Raw genomic sequence first — 21,075 nt, 5'->3', positions numbered from 1 at the left:
CCCCCTGTTCCTCTGACCTAAACCTAAAAATATGCTTCTCAAAAGAAATTGAGCAGAGTCTCAAGTACACACACACACACACACACACACACACACACACTATACTTTACAGCTTCCATGAACATTTTAGATTTTTAGATTCATGATATCAACCCTTTCCATGGTAGAGAATGTTTTTGTTTTACATAACAAAACTAAGTCTGTCCAGCCTGTTACTTTTTTTTCAGAATGAAGAAAAGTTTATACTAAATTGTGTGTTGTCTCCAACTTTGCTAGCCTAAGAGAAAAAAATGCTTGCATCTCAAAGCCAAATTCCTCAAGGTGTTCTAGCTCAAATCCAACCACAACAGGAAGAGGAAGTACACGGTGTCTTATATTCAGTGTATTTTATGGTTGCCTCCCCATGTGCTTCAGTCTTCTTACAAAACAGAGTATCCAGGGAAGTGCAGGGAACAGCTGCTGTGGAACTGAGGAAAGGTTCATCTTAGATAGTTCAACTGCTGAGTGGCCTCCTAACTCCACACAAGCCATATTCCTTCCTCATTTTCTCTGCTTTAGTTGAATTTTTCCTGGAGTGTTCCTCTAGAGCCGTGGTCGGCAAACTGTGGCTCGCGAGCCACATGCGGCTCTTTGGCCCCTTGAGTGTGGCTCTCCCACAAAATACCACGGCCTGGGCGAGTCTATTTTGAAGAAGTGGCATTAGAAGAAGTTTAAGTTTAAAAAATTTGGCTCTCAAAAGAAATTTCAATCGTTGTACTGTTGATATTTGGCTCTGTTGACTAATGAGTATGCCGACCACTGATCCAGAGTCAACCCCACTGAAGCTTTTCCATGGCCTTCTAGTCAGCCAAATTACTCTCCCCAGCTAGGACCTTCAGTTCAACCCTAATTACATCCTGAGAAAGTGCAAAGCAACTCTGCTAGGGTCAGACTGTGATAAACAATGTTTTCAACAGGATGAAGGGAAGCTAATAGAACAATGTTTCTAACCAAACATAATTAATGCTATACTGCAGTTGCAAAAATGATTAACAAGAACAACCAACCAAACCCTGAGCTCTGTCTTAACTGAGACATCCCAAAACCAGTTCTTCCTCACTACAAGTTCATAAGCTTTTGTCTATAGGTATGACCTGCTGGCCTTTCCTTTGGTTAGATACTGAGGTGTCTAGCCGGAGCAGAGTGAAGCAGAACAGTGCAGGGCAAAGCAAACTGGCATGGAGCAGGGCAGAACAGACTAGTGAGGAGCAGAGCAGAGCTGTCTAGCCAGAGGTCCAGGTGTCAGGGTCACTTCCCCCGCGGGCTACCTCAGAGCCGTCCTGTATAACAATTGAGCTGTTTTGCACTGACTAAAGTTTCTTCTTCACCGCACTCCAAATTGTGGATTCCTGATGGCATTGAATTAGCACCAACAACCACTGGTTGACAGTGCTCCAAGATCAACTCTTTGCTCACCACCTTCCATCAGAGGTTTCCTGCTTGATGTGTCACACACACCACTTCAGCCTTTCCTCCTCTCCATGGATAACTTTATATCTGGCCTGATTCAATTCCACATCTTTCCTTGCTCACCTGAGAGTGGACAACTTGAAATAGCCAGTTGTTTCACCTCCCCATATCCTCTCCCAGGTTGTGAGGCATGAGAGTGTATTAGAGCAATGGTTGACTCCTTTTCTCTCCACCATACCCAACCTCACCTTCCCTACTCCAAAGCTGTCAGATACCTAGGAAATCAGTTTTATAGCTATTCCGTTTCTCTCCCAGCATATTGGTAAAGTTTTGCATTCTCCATCCTTGCAAAGGAAGCACCCAAGGGACTTCTCCTACGGGCCTGAGCAACTAGATCAGTGGTTCTCAACCTTTCTAATGCCGCGACTCTTTAAAACAGTTCCTCAGGTTGTGGTGAACCCCAACCATAAAATTATTTTTATTGCTACTTCATAACTGTAATTTTGCTACTGTTAATGAATCGTAATGTAAGTATCTGTGTTTTCCAGTGGTCTAAGGCTCTACAGTCGCGACCCACAGGTTGAGAACTGCTAGCAGGGTCGCCTAAGACCATCGGACTCCATACCCAGGAAAGAAGGCTGGGTGAGTGTTTCTGGACACCAGAACCACTGGTTGGTGATGGTGATCACCTGATGATTGGGCAACTGGTAGCGCTCAAGGAGAAGGACTCGGAGGTGGCCATCTCCTGCTCCAAGTCCAAGGCAACATAGCAGAGCTTCTCCTTGATGTTATGATGTTCCATTTTGCTGTGGTGGTGAAGCTGTAGGTGTGCTCTGTGAGGATCTTCATGAGGTAGTCCATCAGGCCCTAGCCAGCCAGGTCCAGACACAGAATGTGGTGAAGCAGTATAGCCCTCATAGGTGGCACCCATGTGAAGGGCACCATGTGAGACCGTCTTTAACTCAATCATGAAGTGTACTCTGGCATGTTTGACAGCATGCAGATCACAGCACTGGACCTCAGCACAGTGGAGGTCAAAATCACCACTCCTCCTAAAAGCAAGTACTCAGTGTGAATTGGGGGCTTCATCCTGGCCTTGCTGTGTACCTTCTAGCAGATGTGGATCAGCAAGCAGGAATATAACAAGTTGGGCCCCTCCATTGTCCATTGCAAATGATTCTAAAGGGACTGCAAGACGTCGCATACCATTTGTTGCATGAATTAAATCAGAAGTATACATTTGCCCTACCTCATGTTAGCCTCATGAAACTGGAATAAACATTTAAAAAGAAATTTGTTGCCTGGCCAGCATGGCTCAGTGGTTGAGCGTCAACCTCTGAAAGGGAGGTCGGGGTTTGATTCCTGGTCAGGGCACATGCCCCTGTTGTGGGCTTGATCCCCAGTGTGGGGTGTGCAGGAGGCAGCCGATTGACGATTCTCTTTCATCACTGATGTTTCAGTCTCTCTCTTCCTCTCTGAAATTAATAAAAAATAAAAAATAAAAAGAAATTTGTCTTTGAAGCTTTTATCTGATACAAGCTGGATTGTAGAACTTGATTTAATGTTATATTTAAGTTAACCGTTACCTTTGTATATATTAAAAAAGTTATCTTCGATTTAAACCCTGAGGTGAGAGAACACATTTATGGAAAAGAAATTGGCTTGGTGAGAATCTGTTAAGACCATCAAATTCTTGATCTGTGCAGGGTATTAGAGTATACACACTGACTATTCCAGGATTCCCCTAGAGCAGTGGTTCTCAACCTTTTTCATGCCGCAACCCTTTAATACAGTTCCTCATGTTGTGGTGACCCCCAACCATAAAATTATTTTCGTTGCTACTTCATAACTGTAATTTTGCTGTTATGAATCGTAATGTAAATAACTTTACATTAATAACTAATTACATTAATAATCGTAATGTACATATCTTTACTTCATAACTGTAATTTTGCTAGTTATGAATCGTAATGTAAATATGTGTTTTCCGTTGGTCTTAGGCGACCCTGCTGCTGTAAAACTGTATTAAAGGGTTGCGGCATTAAAAAGGTTGAGAACCACTGCTCTAGAGACTGGCAGGAGTTCTTGAATCAGTTGTCCTTTATGTCTTTCCAGTCTAACAGTGTTGGGAGAGTCCAAGACTTCAAACCCAGTTTCCTTTCTTATGTTTTCCTGCCAGAACTGAGTTGTTAATTGGCTTGCATTGGCAAATGGTTTGCATTTATACCTATAAATTTATTAATTCTTTTAATTTATGTAAAGCTGTACAAACAAGTCTTTAAGTGGTAACAACAAATTTTGGTTTTCTATTGTCAGGTGAGAACATGCCATTGTGCATGGAAAATAAAGTGCTTAAATAAACCTGAAACACAAACAGAAAAACTTGTACAACACAGAGGAAAATTCATTGTTTTACATAATTACATTAAAAAAAATAATTAAGATAAATGAATTGAGAATTTAATTCAAAAAATTAACGGGGGCAGGGGGGGGGACAATAAAATAAATTGAACAAAAGCAAAAGAAGTTACCTAGCAAAGAAAAAAGTAAAAATCAATAAATTAGAAAACAGAAGGACAAAAAACTAAGTTAAAAAGCTAAGAAACCATCAGGTATTTGATTCTATGGAAAAAAGTAAGAGAGCAAATATACAAAAATATAATGCAAGCGAAAGAACCATAAAAACAGAAAGTAAATGGAATTACAATAAATTACTTTGTTCAGTTCTGTGTTAACCAATTTAAAAAACGTTATTAAATAGAAAAATGTCTAAGATAATATAATTTACCAAAATCATAGAAAAGATTAAAAAACAAAGACTTAAACAGAACTCTAAGAAAAATAGGTAGAGTTGTCAAAGAGCTATACCCACAGAAAGCAGCGCACCCAGATGGGGAATTCTACCAAACTTTGAAAGCATACAATTCTGTAGGGAGCAGTTATAGGGTTAAGCCTCGGACTGACCTGTTGGCAAAGCCAAAAACAAGTCTCAGCTTAGAGGGCACAGCCCTCTTAGCATAATTAAGCTTGATCTTGTGATGCTCCCTAGATCTTTCCTGGATAGCTAATGGGCTGTGGGAGGTGCAGCAAGTGCTGCCAAAACAAGTGAAACTTACAAGAACATTGTAAATTACCTTGTTTACCTCTGACTATAAAATAAAGGCTCAGCTTGCAGTCTGGATCTTTTCTGTGGTCTCAGACAGACACAGAAGATCCACCTAGACCCAGCTTATTCTCTTTGTCTTTTCTTCATCCTTTGCCTGCCCCCTTCAGGCTCGCTGAACCCTTGGCTGTGCTGGCGTGGCACACAATTCTAATATTATTCCCAGAGAAAATTTAAAAGGAAACATCTAACTTCTCTAAAATGATAACACTGATACCAAAACCTGAGGGGGGATATATATATATATATATATATATATATATATATATATCAGACAACTAATCTAACTTATGAATAAAAATACAAAAATATCTTAAAGAACATATTAACACAGAATCCAGCAGCATGTAAAAACCAAATAAAAGGAAAAAAGAAAAAATATTTCATGACCAAGTAAGGTTTATTCTAGGAATGTAAGGATGTTTATATGTTAGGGGAAAAAAAAATCATATGAAAATATTAGGAGAGAATAATAGATTCAATGTCATAGATGCTTACAAGTCATTTGAAAAATTCAACAACCATTACTAAGAAAACAAGCTTAATAAATTAAGAAAAAAATGGTACTTTCTTAACATGATATATCTAACTCAGCACAAAGGCTGAAATTATGATTACTGGGTAAATACTTCAAGTATCTTGCTAATCTTCTCTGTATCGTTCCAATTTTAGTATATGTGCTGCCGAAGCGAGCACACTTCAAGTATCTTTACTAAAATTAGGAATAAGACAATAATGGCCACTCTCACAAATATTTAATATTATATTTGATTTACTGTTCAATACAATTAGACAAAAGAAGGAAATTGGAGTTAAAATAATTGGAAGGTGTAAGTAAACTATTATTATTTGCAAGTATTATGACTATATAATTGAAAAACCCCAGAGACTCAACATTAACAACAAAACTGAGTAATAAAGACTTTATAAATCAGTTACAAGTTATACAAATATATAGAAATCAAATTCTTTCATTTATACAAATTATTACCAGAGAGAAAGCATAGTGGAAGATCCATTTAAAATAGCAACAACAAAAACATACATAGAAAAAAATTTTAAAGAAGCAAGAATTTTATGAAGAAAAATTTAAAAACTCAACAGAAGACTTCGACAAATAGAAACACATACTATGCCTTTTCATCATGGAGACAACATCATAACTTCCTCACCATCTAGCACATTCGTAATTCATGGCTGTTATGGCTGTATTGATTCAAGTAAATTGCAGTGTGGCGTCTACAACTAAGAACTGTGACTTGAGGTAAATCAGAACTTCTCTAGGAATGAATTCTCATCTCTAAAATGAGGTTGAACTAGATTATTATTTCTTCTGATTCTCACATTCCACATTCTACTTATTTCAGAATAAAGATAGAAAGAAACTAGACCATTTTAGCTTCTTGGCTCTCAATAAGGAGTAGGTTGGACTACATGTCCAGAATCATTAAGAAAGTTTTTTAGTTGAACAGTAGCAACCCTGTATAGTTTTATATGAGGGATTGGCAAACGTTTTTGTAAAGGGCCAGAATAGTACACATTTATGACTTTGCAGTCCATGGGGTGGTCTCTTTTGCATATACTAAACTCTGCCATTGTAGTATGAAAGCAGTTATAAATGATATGTCAATGAATGGTTGTGATTGGATTTGGTCCACAGTTCTTGTTTTAGAGCAAATACCTTTGGTATTCTTGTTTTAGAGCAAATACCTTTCAAACCATCTGAAGATAGGCAGAAAAACCAGGAAAAAAACCCTCCACACTTTCATGTTAACATTTTATTAACTCTGGGTGCATAATATAACTGGTACTCATATCTAAAAACAACAAACCAACAAATTTTCATAATTTCAGGTTATACACACTTTAAGTTAATGAACTAGATTTATAAAAGCTACAAAATATTTCACAAGTATGGGATGATGTGGTCATGAGACTTCATTGTAAGAATGGGTATAGGATATGTTAAGAGATTTTTCAAACCTCAAAGGACATTTTGAAATTTACAATGTTAATAAAGTTCTTGCTTAGATAATCAACATTTTTATCTTCATTTATCAGAAGATTTAATTAGAGCAGCTTTCTTCTTATACTTTTCTCCAATCTCTCTAATATTTTCCAAGAGATCTTCAGACACATGCTCTTCATACTCTCTATCAACTTTAGCAATCTGCTCCTCAAGGTGTTTCTAGTGGAAACAATTAGCAATTGTTAATGTAAAAACATTACATTTAAATTTCATTTAAAATGTTTAATTGTCAAATTTACAGACAAGAGTATACCATTTGGAAGAGAAGGCATACTTTTGTACCCACTATACAGGCTCCTTTGTGTCCTTTCCTAATCATATCCCCTTCTCTTTTCTCCTGAGAGACAACCATTCTCCTGAAGGATATTAAATGTAACGTTCTATGACTTATTTTTTCATCCAGTATTTTAAGGCATGGTAGGCTGAATAGTAGCCTCTCCAAAGATGTCCATGTCCTAATCCCCAGAACCTGTGAATACATTATCTTACATGGCAAAAGAAACTTTGCAGATATAAGTTAAGGATCTCAAGAAAATATTATTCTGCATTATCCTGGTAGACCACAAGGGTCCTTTAAAGAAGGAATGAGCAGTGTAACAGTCAGGGAGAGAAGATCAAAGGATAGAAGAGAAGTTAGAAGATCAAAGGATAGAAGAGAAGTTAGATAGAAGAGAGGATAGAAGATGCTGTGCTATTGGCTTTGAAGCTGGAGGGAGAGGTGACAAGCCAATGAGTGTAGGTGGCCCCTCAAGGACTGCAGCCCAGAGGCCCCCTTAGACTTCTGACCACCAGAAATATAAGAAAATAAACTTGTGTTGCTTTAAGCCAATTTAAAAATTGGTGATAATTTGTTATGGCACCAATAGAAAACTAATACTCCAGGTTATTTTGTTATTTTACTATTTCAAATATATTACTATTAACAAATCATGTGGCTCACAATAACAGAAATTTATTACCTCAGAGACTGGAAGCTAGAAGTCTAAAATCAAGGTGCTGGTGGGGCTATGTTCTTTCTGAAGGTTCTAGGGAAGAATCTGTCCTTGCCTTTTCTCAGTTTCTGGCAGTCCCTGGCCCTTGGATTCTTCCCAGCTTCTACCAGTTATCCTTGGCACTCTGTAGTTGGTAGCTACATCACTATATTTCTGCCTCCATTTCCATTCAGACATTTTATAGTCTACCCATCACTGGATTTAGGGCCTACCCTAATCTCCTATAACTGCATCTCATCTAATTATATACACAAAACTTTATTTCCAAATACAGTCACATTATGAGATTTCAGATAGACATGTATTTTGGGGGTATATTGTTTAAACCAGTACAGTACCTCTAGCAAAGTACAAATTTAATTAAATACCTAGAGTGAAAATGCATAGTTTTATTAGGGGTTGCAAAACTGTTTGCTAAAACTGTTACATCACTTTGTAACTCCATCAATATAAATAAGAACTCCCATTTCTCCAATTCTTGCTGGCATTTAATATTACCAAACTTAAATTTTTTGAGGGTGGGAAATGGTGTATTTTTCACATGTTTGCTAGCCACATTAGGTCTTTGTGAAATTCCCATTCAAGTCTTTTTTTTTTTTTTTTTAATAAATCTTTGTTGTTCAGATTATTACAATTGTTCCTTTTTTCCCCTCATAGCTCTTCTCCACCCGGTTCCCAACCCACCCTCTGCCCTTACACCCCCACTGCCCCCGCAACCACTGTCCTCATCCATAGGTGTACGATTTTTGTCCAGTCTCTTCCCGCACCCCCCACACCCCTTTCCCCCCGAGAATTGTCAGTCCACTCCCTTTCTATGCCCCTGATTCTATTATATTTACCAGTTTATTCTGTTCATCAGATTTTTTATTCACTTGACTTTTAGATTCACTTGTTGATAGATATGTATTTGTTATATCAATTTTCGGTCTATTCTCATGTATCTTTTCCTGGACTCTTAACCAGAGAGATTGGATTGTATGTACAATACTAACATGTGTGAGCTATTATAGCTTTATAATAATTTTTGGAACATCAAAACAAACAAAAGAAAAAAAAGATTTTGTGTCCTCTCAGGGAGGTTAGAAATCTAAAGGAGTTAGCAACCTTTTCCTGTCAAGGGCCAAGTAATAACTATTTTAGGCTTTGCGGGCCTAAAATACACTAAATGGTCTTTGTATCTGCTGAGCCCTGATGTTGTAGTAGGAAAGCAGCCATAAGTAGTATGGAAGTGAATGAAGTGGCTGTGTTACAATAAAACTTCATTCAGATCCAAATCTTGTTTTCTTTCTAGTACAATTTCATCACTCAAAATTTCTCCACATTAGGTTTCAATGATAATTGGTTGACTTTCTATGCTCCTTCTATACTTTACTGGCTAATTGTGAATTTCACGTAATGCAAAATAAGTGCTCAGTAAATGTTTGTTGAATTTGGTGTGATGTTCTTGAATATTAAAATATACAAAAAGTAATTAAAAAGTAATAGTAATCTATCATTAGAGTTTCAAATCTAATTTTATATTAACTTATTAGAAGTTTAATAGTTGTGGTTAGCTTTCACATAAATCCATAGTGATAAATCACTACTGGATTAACAACACTAAGGTCAGACGAATAGTTATCTGTAATAGACAGAGGTACAAAGGATGTTGACAAATATTTAGTACAACTCTCTCATTTTACAGATGAAGAAAGTAAAAACCAAAAGAAGTCAAATGATATATATACCAGTAAGCAGACTTTCTCAATCTAAACCAATATTTATATATTATGAATGAATATTTCTTTTATAAACCTAGAATAAAACAACACCATCTTTGGGAAAATGGCAGCAAATTCTATACTGTTGATGTAATAATATCATTGTTTGCTGTTTATGTGAACAAAACAGATTGCTTTATAAGATGCACAAGTGTCCCCTTACCACACTGCTAGGTAGGATTCTTCTGATAAATTTATGCTAGATCATATTTCCCATAGAAATAAAATATATCATTTAATTTCTGTAGAAATAAGACAGAAATATAGCAAAGTTTTAAAAAGCTTTCTTAGGATGTAGAAAAGGCCTTCACACACTTACCTCCACAGAGCCTACATGTGTGGCAACCATCTCTAAAAGACACTGCAAATTATTTCCCACTTTTCGTCTTTCTTCAGTTGTGGTCTGTACAACTAGTTGGTATCTGTAGAAGAAAGACTCTTGTTTGAGTTGTCTAGGGAAAAACTTAATATATCAGTTCTAGTTAGTTCACTTCTCCTTTTCAGATTCAATAAAACCAGGCTGTGATTGGGATAGCTGCTGCTTGTTCACATATAATTTACAGAGATCCAGCTTTCAATCATTAAAACAGAAATAAAAACATTTTCAAAGACCCTTTACAAACAACAAAACAAAACAGCAACACAACCTCGTTCTTTGGTAAACAAAGCTTGGGAGCAAATGGTCTTACCTAAATCTCCAAAAGAATTGTAAACTTAATTTTTGATATAATATTTTCCTATGATTATCATGCATAATAGTATTATAGTAAAAATTCCTGTTTACAAATGCTTTCAGGGGCAAGGCATTAAATACACTTGAATAGGAGAGGGGGAGTCTTGTTTTTAGGCATTCAAATTCAAACTTGAAACAAAAACTACAAGACAAAAATACCTTCAACTGAGTTTCCTATTCCTAGGCTACAAATAAAAAAATGAAGAAGTGATTTTCTTAAGGCTTGTACTTCCAACATTAAAATAAGATTTTAAGTTACTCGAAGGCCACTTATGACTTAGAGAACCTGTGAATTAACTAGTTAGTAAACTGATTTTATATAGTTTGCATGAGAGAATTATGTACACAGAGGCAGAGTATTTTTAAGAAAGGAATGTCACCATTTTTAGTTACAGTTATTACATAATATGTCTAAAATTTTCCTCTGTAAGTTTTAAAATTATAAGGGAAACCAGCCAGGAAAACTTAATGTATAATTTGAAAATAAAAAACTTCTAAGAAATGTACCATAGTGTCCAATCAGTTCAGCTATAATGCTTGTTTGGAAACATGTATTTGTTTCAACCTCATATATTAGGTAGTAATTTGAGCATAATGCAAATTTTGCATTCTCTTATGTCAATTTCCTGCTTGAGAAACATTAGGTGAATGCAGAAAACTGCACGCAGCTGAATCCAGATGCAAAGGAATACATAAAACACAAAATACTTAAGCACACACCTAACAGGAGCACTAGCTCCTTCAGTTCATTACATGTGTGATGAGCGACATGCATCCACATCTGGTAGTCACAACTTTCCATTTTATTTCAGATAATCCTCCTTCTACCTCTTCTCAATAATTCACAAGCTGCAACCCTTTGATTACCCATTTCCCCACACAAACTTCAGGTCTTTCAAAGGTAAAATACATTTATCGTAGTATTTATGCTTTTCTTAAATATTTAACATGTTTACAATTGTGCTAGCATTTTCATTAAGTTCAAGTTTTTTGTTTGTATCACTGACAGAGTTTTTGAGTATTCAAAACTTCATGTTTCAGAAATATTTTATGCTGTGTTTATATAAAACAGAGTTTTTGAGTATTAGGCCCCAATCACAATTTTCCCATAAGTCCTGTAATTTTTATTGCAGATTCTGCATAGTGTAGTGATTACAAAGGCAGACTGACTATATAAAGTATAATTAGTTCATATATACCTAATTTCTAGAAACTGTATCTTAATAAGAGCTCAGTAGAATTTATTAAAGCTTAGTGAACTTATTAAAATTTACTAACAAATAGACAAAGTTATTTGAATTGACTTAAAATTTCGTGTTGTTTTGAAGGATCAAAAGCCATTTCTTAATTAGATCTAAAAATGAAGGGGGCAATAGCTATAATAGCCGTAGAATGTATTTGTCTGGTAAGAGTATCTTTATGTTGTAAGCTATTCTGCTTAAGTTCTAGTCACCATTCCCTCAACCCCCAAAATAGCTCTGCAATACAGATTAAAGCAAATAAGCATAGATCTAGTTCTATAGAAATGTTAAATAATTAAACTGAAAATAAACATTATAAATCTTGGTAAGATGAACTTACTCCCGCTGAATAGAATCTAATTCATTCATAGTTTCACTGAGGCCCTCATTAACAGCACTCTCCAGCATGTGCTTGTGTTTCTCCAAGGACTCCAGCTCATTGGCACATTTGTTGTCCTCTTCCTCAGCTTCCTATCAGGATAAAGTCATGGTTTTATATATATATATTTTGATAGTCACAGTCTATATACTTCAGGTGGATTTTAAAAAATGTATGCAAAGCATTTGAAAAAATCAGGTTGCATCATCATTTGTATTCCCAGGATGCTTACTGCTTTACAAGAGATATTAAAATGCTTCTCTGGGAATCTTATACTGTGAACATAAATGTTACCTTCTCAAGAGGCCTGCATAAAATTCATTCCACAGTATGTTCAAGACTGTATCATAGGAAATTTTATGATATTCTAATTAAAAATTTTTTCCATGAGCATCAAAGATGCTTTATTATACGTAAAAATGTGGGTAACTTTCATGCTACCATTATTTCACATATGTATTAATTATGTATAGGCAAAGTAGCCCAAATTCATAAATTCTTAGGTTTCTCAAGATGAAATATACTAAAAAAGTCTTTTACTTAAGTGCTTTAACGAAAAAACTCAAGTGCTGTCATAGAGAACATATGAAAAAACAAAAATGATTACCAAATGCCTCATATTTCATATGAAGATCATATTATTGTGGTGTATTTTCTAAAAATGTCACATTGCATAAAAAATGTGTAAACTCTAAATACATTACAGGTAAACAAAGAAGTTTTTAATTCCTAATACTTTGTCATTGTAACTAAGTGAAAAACAGTGGTGTGGTTAAAATTTTCACATAAATTGTATAAGTGGTTATGAGTATTTCCTTAAGTAAAATGCTGCCCAGAAGGTGGGTTAGAGGTGGTAGGGAATGAATCTTATTTTACTCACCTTTTAGATTTCACATAAATGATCTTTGGAATTTGGCCAGGATTGTCAGTTTGGAATGACATTTTATATGAAATGACATATACAGAAGGCCTTATTGGGATTTAAGGTTTAAGAGTATGTTTTGGTCTTTCAAGGATACTAAATCACATATGCAAGTATGAAAAATTAGTGAAAGAGTAAACATCTATGAAATAGCCCAAGTCCAGAAAAAAGTCATTTAAAAGAATAAAAAAATAACTCCTTATAATAAACTTTGGAAGAGAAGACAAAACTAATACACAAGTTATAAGATACAGCTTAACTATTTCAGTTTGTTGTCAAAACAGGTGCCCCATCAATCACTCATGACATAGCTTTGCCTAACCTATACAAATTGCGGCAAATTTCTTACCTTCACTTTTTGTTGGTAGAGGTCATCCAGCTTTTGAATTTCTTCTTTCAGAGTTCTTACACTTCTTCTGCTTTCCATTATCATTGTATTTAACTTGGAGAAGAAAATGTTGGGTGAGAAATCGTAACTATACATAAAAATTTTTTTAATAAGTTATAGGACTTTTGTAGTAACAATTAAATAAACCATGCTATTTCTTCTAGTCCTTTTGGACACTCACCTATGATTTGTCTTAAGAAGCTATTTATTGTAGAATTGTATACCTGAAACCTGTATAATTTTATTAACCAATGTCATGCCAATAAATTCAATTAAAAAAAAAGAATTTATTACCCAAAGGGGAGTTAGTTTCAAGGAAACTTATAAATAACTATAGGCTCAATGCCGAAGATTCGTACAAGAATGGGCCTTCCTTCCCTGGCTGCTGCAGCGTTCGCTCTGGCCGGAGCCGCCATTCCGCCTTCCCACGCTGCCCAGAGGCCCGGAGCGGCTGGGGTGGTGTGGAACGCCTGCGTAGTCACCACGACGCAAGTGTCCCACTCTGCCCCCAGCCGCTTGGCACCTATGTATGCAAATTAACCCACCACCTTTGTTGGGTTAATTTGCACGCTCACTCCTGATTGGCTGGTGGGTGTCGCGAAGGTACGGTCAATTAGCATGTTACTCTTTTATTAGGTAGATGTTTAAATGCAGAGAGTAGTATAAGAGGCCATTAACTAGAAATCAAAGATGTGGCTTAATTCTCAGTAAAATAGGATTCCATTATCTGTTTTTTCTACTAGTAGCTGTGAGAATGCTTTTAAGCTCTCATATATATTATATAAATATCCTATCCTATATTTTTATATTAATTTATTAATAGTAAATATAAGTTGCTTTTGCTTTCTAGTTTTTTTTAAACTTTATTTATTTTAGTTATCTAATTTTCCATTTATGTTCACTTTTTGGGATATTAAAGAAAACTATTCATATGGATTTTACCAATAACTTACTGATTGGTTACAGTCAATGATTCTTCCAAAGAGTAATAAAGTAAGCCAGCCTGATCACCCACTAATCACTTCCCTGCCAGCCTGATTGATGCCTAACTGCTCCCCTGCCAGGCCTGTTTGCCCCCAACTTCCCTCCTCTGCCAGCCTGGTCACCCCTAACTGCCCTCCCCTGCAGGCTTGATCACCCCAAACTGCCCTCCCTTGCAGGCCTGGTCCCTCCCAACTACCCTTCCCTGCTGGCCATCTTGTGGCAGCCATCTTGTGTCCACATGGGGGCAGCCATCTCTGACCACATGGGGGAAGCCATCTTGTGTTGGAGTGACAGTCAATTTGCATATTACTCTTTTATTAGATAGGATGGAAAAATTTAGTGAAGATATTGTTATTTAGCAAAAGATAGGATGGTAAAATGACTACACTTGCTAAAAAAACTTTCACATACTTCTTATTCAATCATCAAAAGTCCCTTGTAAGAGACGTTCTTTTCCTATTTTACAAGTGAGTGGAGTGGACAGGAAAGAATGCTATTTACTCAAGATCATGCAATGAGCATAGGCCCAGAACTCAGACATAGACATTCTAACTCTAAGGACTTTCTCTATACCAACTGCCTTTTCAATTATTTTAAAGCCTAGAGTTACAGAAGCTATAAACTTTGCTTCCAACCTAAGGATATTTTACTTCTGAAATAATTAGTAAGTTAAGCTAGTTGTTTCATTAAATTCAACTGCAATAAGACCAATGGACACCCAAATAATCTGAACTTCCACTGGGCCCTCATGGATGGTCAAAATTATGTTTATTTATCTCTGAGGAGCTTCTATTTTCCATGTCAGCTTACTAAAGTTTCATCAATTAAACATTTCCTCACTTGATTATAAAAATATACATTCTTTCATTCAATAAAGAGCTCTAAAGTTACTTATAAGAAGATAGAACCACTAGTAGATTGGAATTCCATCACTACTTGACTCCAATCAACCAAGATACCTGGAGGAGATCTTCCCTTCTTCTTTCAAGTCAGTTTCAGAATACAACCATTTTCCTCATGAAGAGAAGTAAGATTCCAGCTCTTCTCTGGATTCTATGCCTTCATATTTCTTTATGGACTACATTCATATCCATCAATTCTCTTTGCTCTTAATTTTTAAAAACTTTACCCTTGAACTCCCTTATCTTTGAAAGAAAACCCTCTCCCCCATAAAACACCACAAAATAAAACCACAAAAAACAAAAACCTTTCCCATATATTTCTAACTACTGTTTCATCTCCTTTCCTCAGACACATTTATAATAGCCTAATTGGTAGTAGTCCATAAAGAGTAGCCTATTTGTACTAAAGTATCTTTCATCTATCTTTCATCATTTAAGCTTCAATCCACAGTAATATGCTTTCTGGCTCCTCTGCTTTTGAAAATGTCACTAGTATATCTTAATTGTTAAAGCCAAAGAGCAACTTTCAGACTTAATCTTATTTGACATCGGAGTAACACCTGATTACTCCCTTCTGAAATCCCCTTACTTGTGTTTTAAGACCATGTAAACTCCTGGTTTCCTCTTTAAGTTTTGGGAGGTCCTTCTCATTCTTTCTCACAATTTTCTCTTTGTTTGATTAGACTTTGGATGTAGATGTTCTCCCAAGATTCTGATCTTGGCTGTATTCTCATTCGCTCATTTGGGAGAGCTCTTTCTCAATCTCACAACTGGGAGATCTCCTGGCTTTAATTAACTGCATACTAAGAAATACCTACCTATATCTATATTAGAGGCCTGATGCACAAAGATTCGTGCAAGCATGGGCCTTCCTTCCCCTGGCTGTTGGAACTGCCTTCATTCTGGCTGGAGCCACCTTTCCGCCTTCCCACACTGCCCAGAGACCCGGAGCAGCTGAGATAGTACTGAACGCCTGTGTCCCGGCCGCTTGGCACCTGCGTATGCAAATTAACCCACCATCTTTGTTGGGTTAATTTGCATACTCACTCCTGATTGGCTGATGGGCGTCACAAAGGTATGGTCAATTAGCACGTTACTCTTTTATTAGGTAGACTAGAGGCCTGTTGCACCAAGATTCGTGCAATAGGCCTTCCTTCCCCTGGCTGCCGGCACCGGTTTTCCTCTGGTACCCGGGACCCAGGCCTTTGCTCTGGCCACAGCAGAGAAGCCAAGCCTTGAGGCTAGGCTTCTCCACTCAGGCTGCAGCAAGACTTGGCTTCTCCGCTCTGGCTGCAGTGGAGAAGCCAAGCCTCTTCAGTCTTCACTCTGTGCCTGCATATGCAAATTAACCCACCATCTTTGTTGGGTTAATTTGCATACTCACTCCTGATTGGCTGGTGGGCGTCGCAGAGGTACAATTTGCATCTTTCTCTTTTATTAGTGTAGATATCTCCAAACTCCAACTGTCTATTGGACATTCTCCACTTTGGTCTCCCAGAGACCTGAAACTCGGCATAACTCAGCCTGAAATTCTCTCTTCCATACCCTTCTCTTGTATTCTTTATCAAGGTTCTAGAACATCACCAATGACAAAGATTCTCTCCTTGACAAAACTATGCTCTTTTGAACTCTCAACTAGGCTGAATTTTGGGCTTCATGTTTGTCTCTGTAGTGCCCAATTTTAACAAGAATTTAAACTAGAATCCTCCCATCTTTTGTATCTGATCAGGTTCCTCATCCTCCATCTTTCTGTGTTATGTTCTTGCCTTCAGTAAGAACTCTGTTAGGCTGGTTTAGCCAGAATCCCCCTTAACCCTTAGTTTGTTCAGTAATTTTCTAATCCCTGAACTCCACCCTGCTCCTTGGCTATAAATTCTCACTTTTCTTTGTTATATTTGGAGTTGAGTCAAATCTCTCTTGCCTACTACAAAACCCCATTGTAATACAGTCTGCCTGATGGTCTTTAATAAGTGTCATGAATAATTTTTCTTTAACACCATATACTAAAGCTAGACACATGAACATTTTTAATTTATCTCTTCTTTAACTTTACATATAAATTATGTTGTTTTAACCTTTAAATCTTTTTTCTTCATCTTTACTGCAGAGGCCTTAGTTTGAGTTCTTACCACTTATCATTCAAGTTACTATGCAGTCTCTTAACCCTTTGCACTCACTTGCTTTTTTCGATTCCTTTATTCTACTGCTGTGTCGAGTCACACTCGACATCCGAGTGCAAAGGGTTAATTGTGTGTATTTATCCTTCAAAAGGGCAATACTATGAGCTTACTAAAACACACAGGTGTTATTACCTGACTGAAAAAATTTCAATGGTCCCCACTGCCTACAGAATAAACATTCAGCCAACAAGCAACTAACCCCCTTCATAATTATATCCTTGTTACTCTAGGCTGCTCCCTTATTCTATTTATTATACTAATAGTAATTCATTAACATGCTATGCTCTTTGGTCTCTGGACCTTCAGTGGTGTGTGTGTGTGTCTAGTAGTATCCTTCTGTGTAATCCACTGGCCAATTCCTACTTGTTACTCACAACTCAGTTCAGCTACCTATTTCTTTCTGAAATAATCCTTCAGAAAGAACCTAGTGATTATTTTAGATAGGTGTATTATCTAGATAGGTGTATTTACACTACAAAAATGTTATAAGAAAAATAAGTGTTTTCTAGCCCTCCTTTCTACCTGAAATAGTGTTAAAAAGGGCAGATATTGTATCACCAACATCAATTATAACAATACCAGATACACAGCAGGCTTTCAAAAATATATCTGCTTCACCCTACCCAGTTTAGCTCAGTGGATAGAGTGTCAGCCTGCAGATGGAAGGGTCCCGGGTTCGATTCTGATCAAGGGCACGTACTTCGGTTGCAGGCCCTGGTCGTGTGTGCAGGAGGCACCCAATCGATGTGTTTCTCTCACATCGATATTTCTCCCTGTCATTCCCTCTCCCACTCTCTCTAAAAATCAATCCTTGGGTGAGGATTTAAAAAAAATATATATATATATGCATATGTATGCATATATATACACTAAGTGGCCAGATTATTATGATCTCTGAACGCATAATAATCTGGCCACTCAGTGTGTGTGTGTGTGTGTGTGTGTATATGTATGTATGTATATCTCTCTCTCTCTCTCTCTCTCTCTCTCTCTCTCTCTATATATATATATATATATATATATATATATATTTTAGAGGCAGTGCATGAATTCGTGCATGGGTGGGGTCTTGCCAACCAGGGGGAGGGGACATGGGTGGTTGGCCGGCCTGCCTGCTGGTCGAACTCCTGGTCGAGGGGACAATTTGCATATTAGCCTTTTATTATGTAGGATATACACTGAGTGGGTAGATTGTTATGCATTCAGAGATCATAATAATCTCGCCACTCAGTGTGTGTGTGTGTGTGTGTGTGTGTATATGTGTGTGTGTGTGTGTGTGTGTGTGTATATATATATATATATATATATATATGTATATATATATATATATTTACTAAGCATATATATATATATATATATACATATATATGCTTAGTAAATTTCAGTTGCTGATATTTAAACTTTACATTTATATTCATAAGGGTAATTGGTTTAATTTCTTCTTTTGTGATGTCTTTTATCAGGTTGTGACATGAGAATTAGCCTTATAAATGAAATTCTTACAAGATTTGTGTTTATACTGTATTACTTCATAATTCAAGTAAATTCCCTCTATATTTATAGTATACCCATTTCTCATTTATATGTTCCTGTTTTTTTCTTAAATGATTTTGGCAATTATTTTAAAGTAATTTTCAGATTGATTAGTTTTGTCATTCTAATTTACTAATTCAATTTAAACTGTTCTATTTCAAATTGCTATTTTACCTTATCCTCTCTTAACTTGGATAAACACTGTCAAATTGAGAAAATTGTTTTAGTCTTTAGTCTCTGAAGCAAATGGCATTACTAATCACTCCCTTTTCCCTCCAGTTTTATTGAGATATAATCAATATATAACATTGTATAGGTTTACAGTGTATAACACAATGATCTGATATCCTATGTAATAAAAGCCTAATATGCTAATCGACCCAACGGTGGAATGACTGGTCACTGTGATGCACACTGACCACCAGGGGGCAGACGCTCAATGCAGGAGTTGCCCACAGCCCCCAAGCCAGTCAAGCCAGGTGCCAGCGGGGGCCCCTGATTGCCCTGCTGGTCACCTCCCAGATTGGCCCTGATCGTCAGCCAGGCCTAGGGATCCTACCAATGCACAAATTTCGTACATCAGGCCTCTAGTATGTATATATTGTGAAATGACTAGCACAGTAAGGTTAAAGATCACTCCTTTCTTGAAGTCTTTCTTACTTTGACTTTTATAGCATATTCTTTTCTTCTGATTGTTCTACTATTTTGTCTACTTACTCTATGTGTTTTTCCCAGAATCTTCTTTTTCCAATCCCTTAAGTGTTGTTCTTTCTCAAGATTCAAGCCTCTGCCACTTTCTAGTACAGTCTCCCTTAGAAATATCAGTGACATATTCAACGATCACATATATGCCAAAGATCCTGGAATCTGTATTTTTGGACCAATTCTCTCTCTTATGTTTTATATCTATTGCTTCAACTTCCTTTTGGATGTCTATGTTCCATAGATAGCAAGCTCCACATCTCTAGCACTATCTGTGTCACTCCTGTACTCATTTTTCTTCTCTAGGTTGCCCACAATAGAAAAACGAAAGTCACTGTTGATTATTTCTTTCTCTCGTATGTTTTACATTCAGCCATGAAATGCTTAGGTTCTACCTTAACATTTCCTAAACCTGTCCCTTTCTTTCTATTTCCACTACAATATACTAACCTCTTAACAATTTTAGTTGCTTTCCCTTTAATCCACTTTTCTCTATGCCCAAATGAGTTTGCAAAAGTACAAATATCATTAGCATAATGGCATGTCAATCTCTTTCTCCAAATGGGAATTTATATTTCATATAAACTTAACTTTATCTTTGGAACATTAGCTAGCCTATACTAGGCATCTTACAATCCTCATCCCTCCTCAGTTGTTCTGACTATAGCCTTTCAAAAGTTTCATTGTAAATTTAAAAGGTGTTTCAGTCATGAGGTTCCTATTGCTTGGAATTTACACCTTTTTGAGAGTTTCTAGGTTTGGTGCCCACCCCAACAAAAGAGAGAAATCAAACTGGAGCAGGCTACAAAAGACTTAATCTTAAATAACCCTATGAAACACCTGTTAAAGCAGTCCTAATTCCTTATCTTTCCATACTGTAATGTTATACAAACCCCAACTTATAACTATAGTATCACAGAACTCCTCACTTATATGTTACACACTTTTCTTTTTTAGTGGAAAAATTATTTCTAATATAAAGTAAGTCTTGATAGAATTTAACATTAAAAATATTTGGCATACTTGCATTTTTGTAACACCACAGGTTTTATTTCCAGATGATAAAAAAAATAAACAAGTTTCTATTCTGAGAAAAAAGATAGGGTTTCTTTTATACAGTATTCCCCCCATATCTATGTGGGAGAAGTTCTATGATCCCCAGTGGATGCCTGAAACCATGGATGGTATTGAATACTTACTTGAACACAAGCACTGCAGTGCTACAACAGTCGATCCGATAACTGAGATGGCTACTAAATGACTAAACAGGTGGGTAGTATATGTGTGGATAGGTTGGATAAAGGGATGATTTACATCCTGGGTGGGGATAGTGTAAGATGTCCTGAAATGTCATCATGTAACTCAAAACAGTGTGTAATTTAGAACTTATAAATTGGTTTATTTCTGGAATTTTCCATTTAATATTTCTGGATTGCATTTGACCATGGGTTACTAAAACTGTAGAGAGGGAAACTGTGGATGGGGTGGGGGAGGTGGAGACAATTGTATCTTGAAATCTGTTAGCCAGAACACAACAGTTCTTGGAGAGTTGAATTAACTAGAGTTTTCCTTTAATTGTTTATTGTCATACTAACAATACCTTTTGTTTGCATTTGAGTAGCTTTTTTAACTTTTCTTAATCAACTATAAGAATGTTTATTCTAAAGGTTATCCTATATAATAAAAGCCTAATATGCTAAGTGTCCGGTCGGCTGTTC

The 21,075-nt window shown here is 36.5% G+C and overlaps 1 protein-coding gene and 1 pseudogene across 1 annotated transcript in view; both read right to left on the bottom strand.

Annotated features, from left to right (window-relative positions):
- Positions 1–5,207: 5,207 nt before the first annotated feature.
- Positions 5,208–5,308, bottom strand: LOC114230066 (U6 spliceosomal RNA; annotated as a pseudogene).
- Positions 5,309–6,318: 1,010 nt separating this feature from the next.
- The window catches only part of NDC80 (NDC80 kinetochore complex component), a 43,877-nt gene continuing 29,120 nt past the window's right edge, over positions 6,319–21,075 (bottom strand). Inside the window, exons 13-16 of the mRNA XM_008160084.3 lie at positions 13,018–13,110; positions 11,708–11,838; positions 9,713–9,815; positions 6,319–6,800 (exon numbers count right to left, since the gene is read on the bottom strand). Of these exons, the coding sequence (XP_008158306.2) occupies positions 6,663–6,800; positions 9,713–9,815; positions 11,708–11,838; positions 13,018–13,110 (465 nt within the window). The 3' untranslated portion in view covers positions 6,319–6,662. The remainder of the gene's footprint in view (positions 6,801–9,712; positions 9,816–11,707; positions 11,839–13,017; positions 13,111–21,075) is intronic.

This window comes from Eptesicus fuscus, chromosome 12 (assembly GCF_027574615.1).
Source record: "Eptesicus fuscus isolate TK198812 chromosome 12, DD_ASM_mEF_20220401, whole genome shotgun sequence".
NCBI lineage: Eukaryota > Metazoa > Chordata > Mammalia > Chiroptera > Vespertilionidae > Eptesicus > Eptesicus fuscus.
This window is presented reverse-complemented; position numbering and strand designations above follow the sequence as displayed.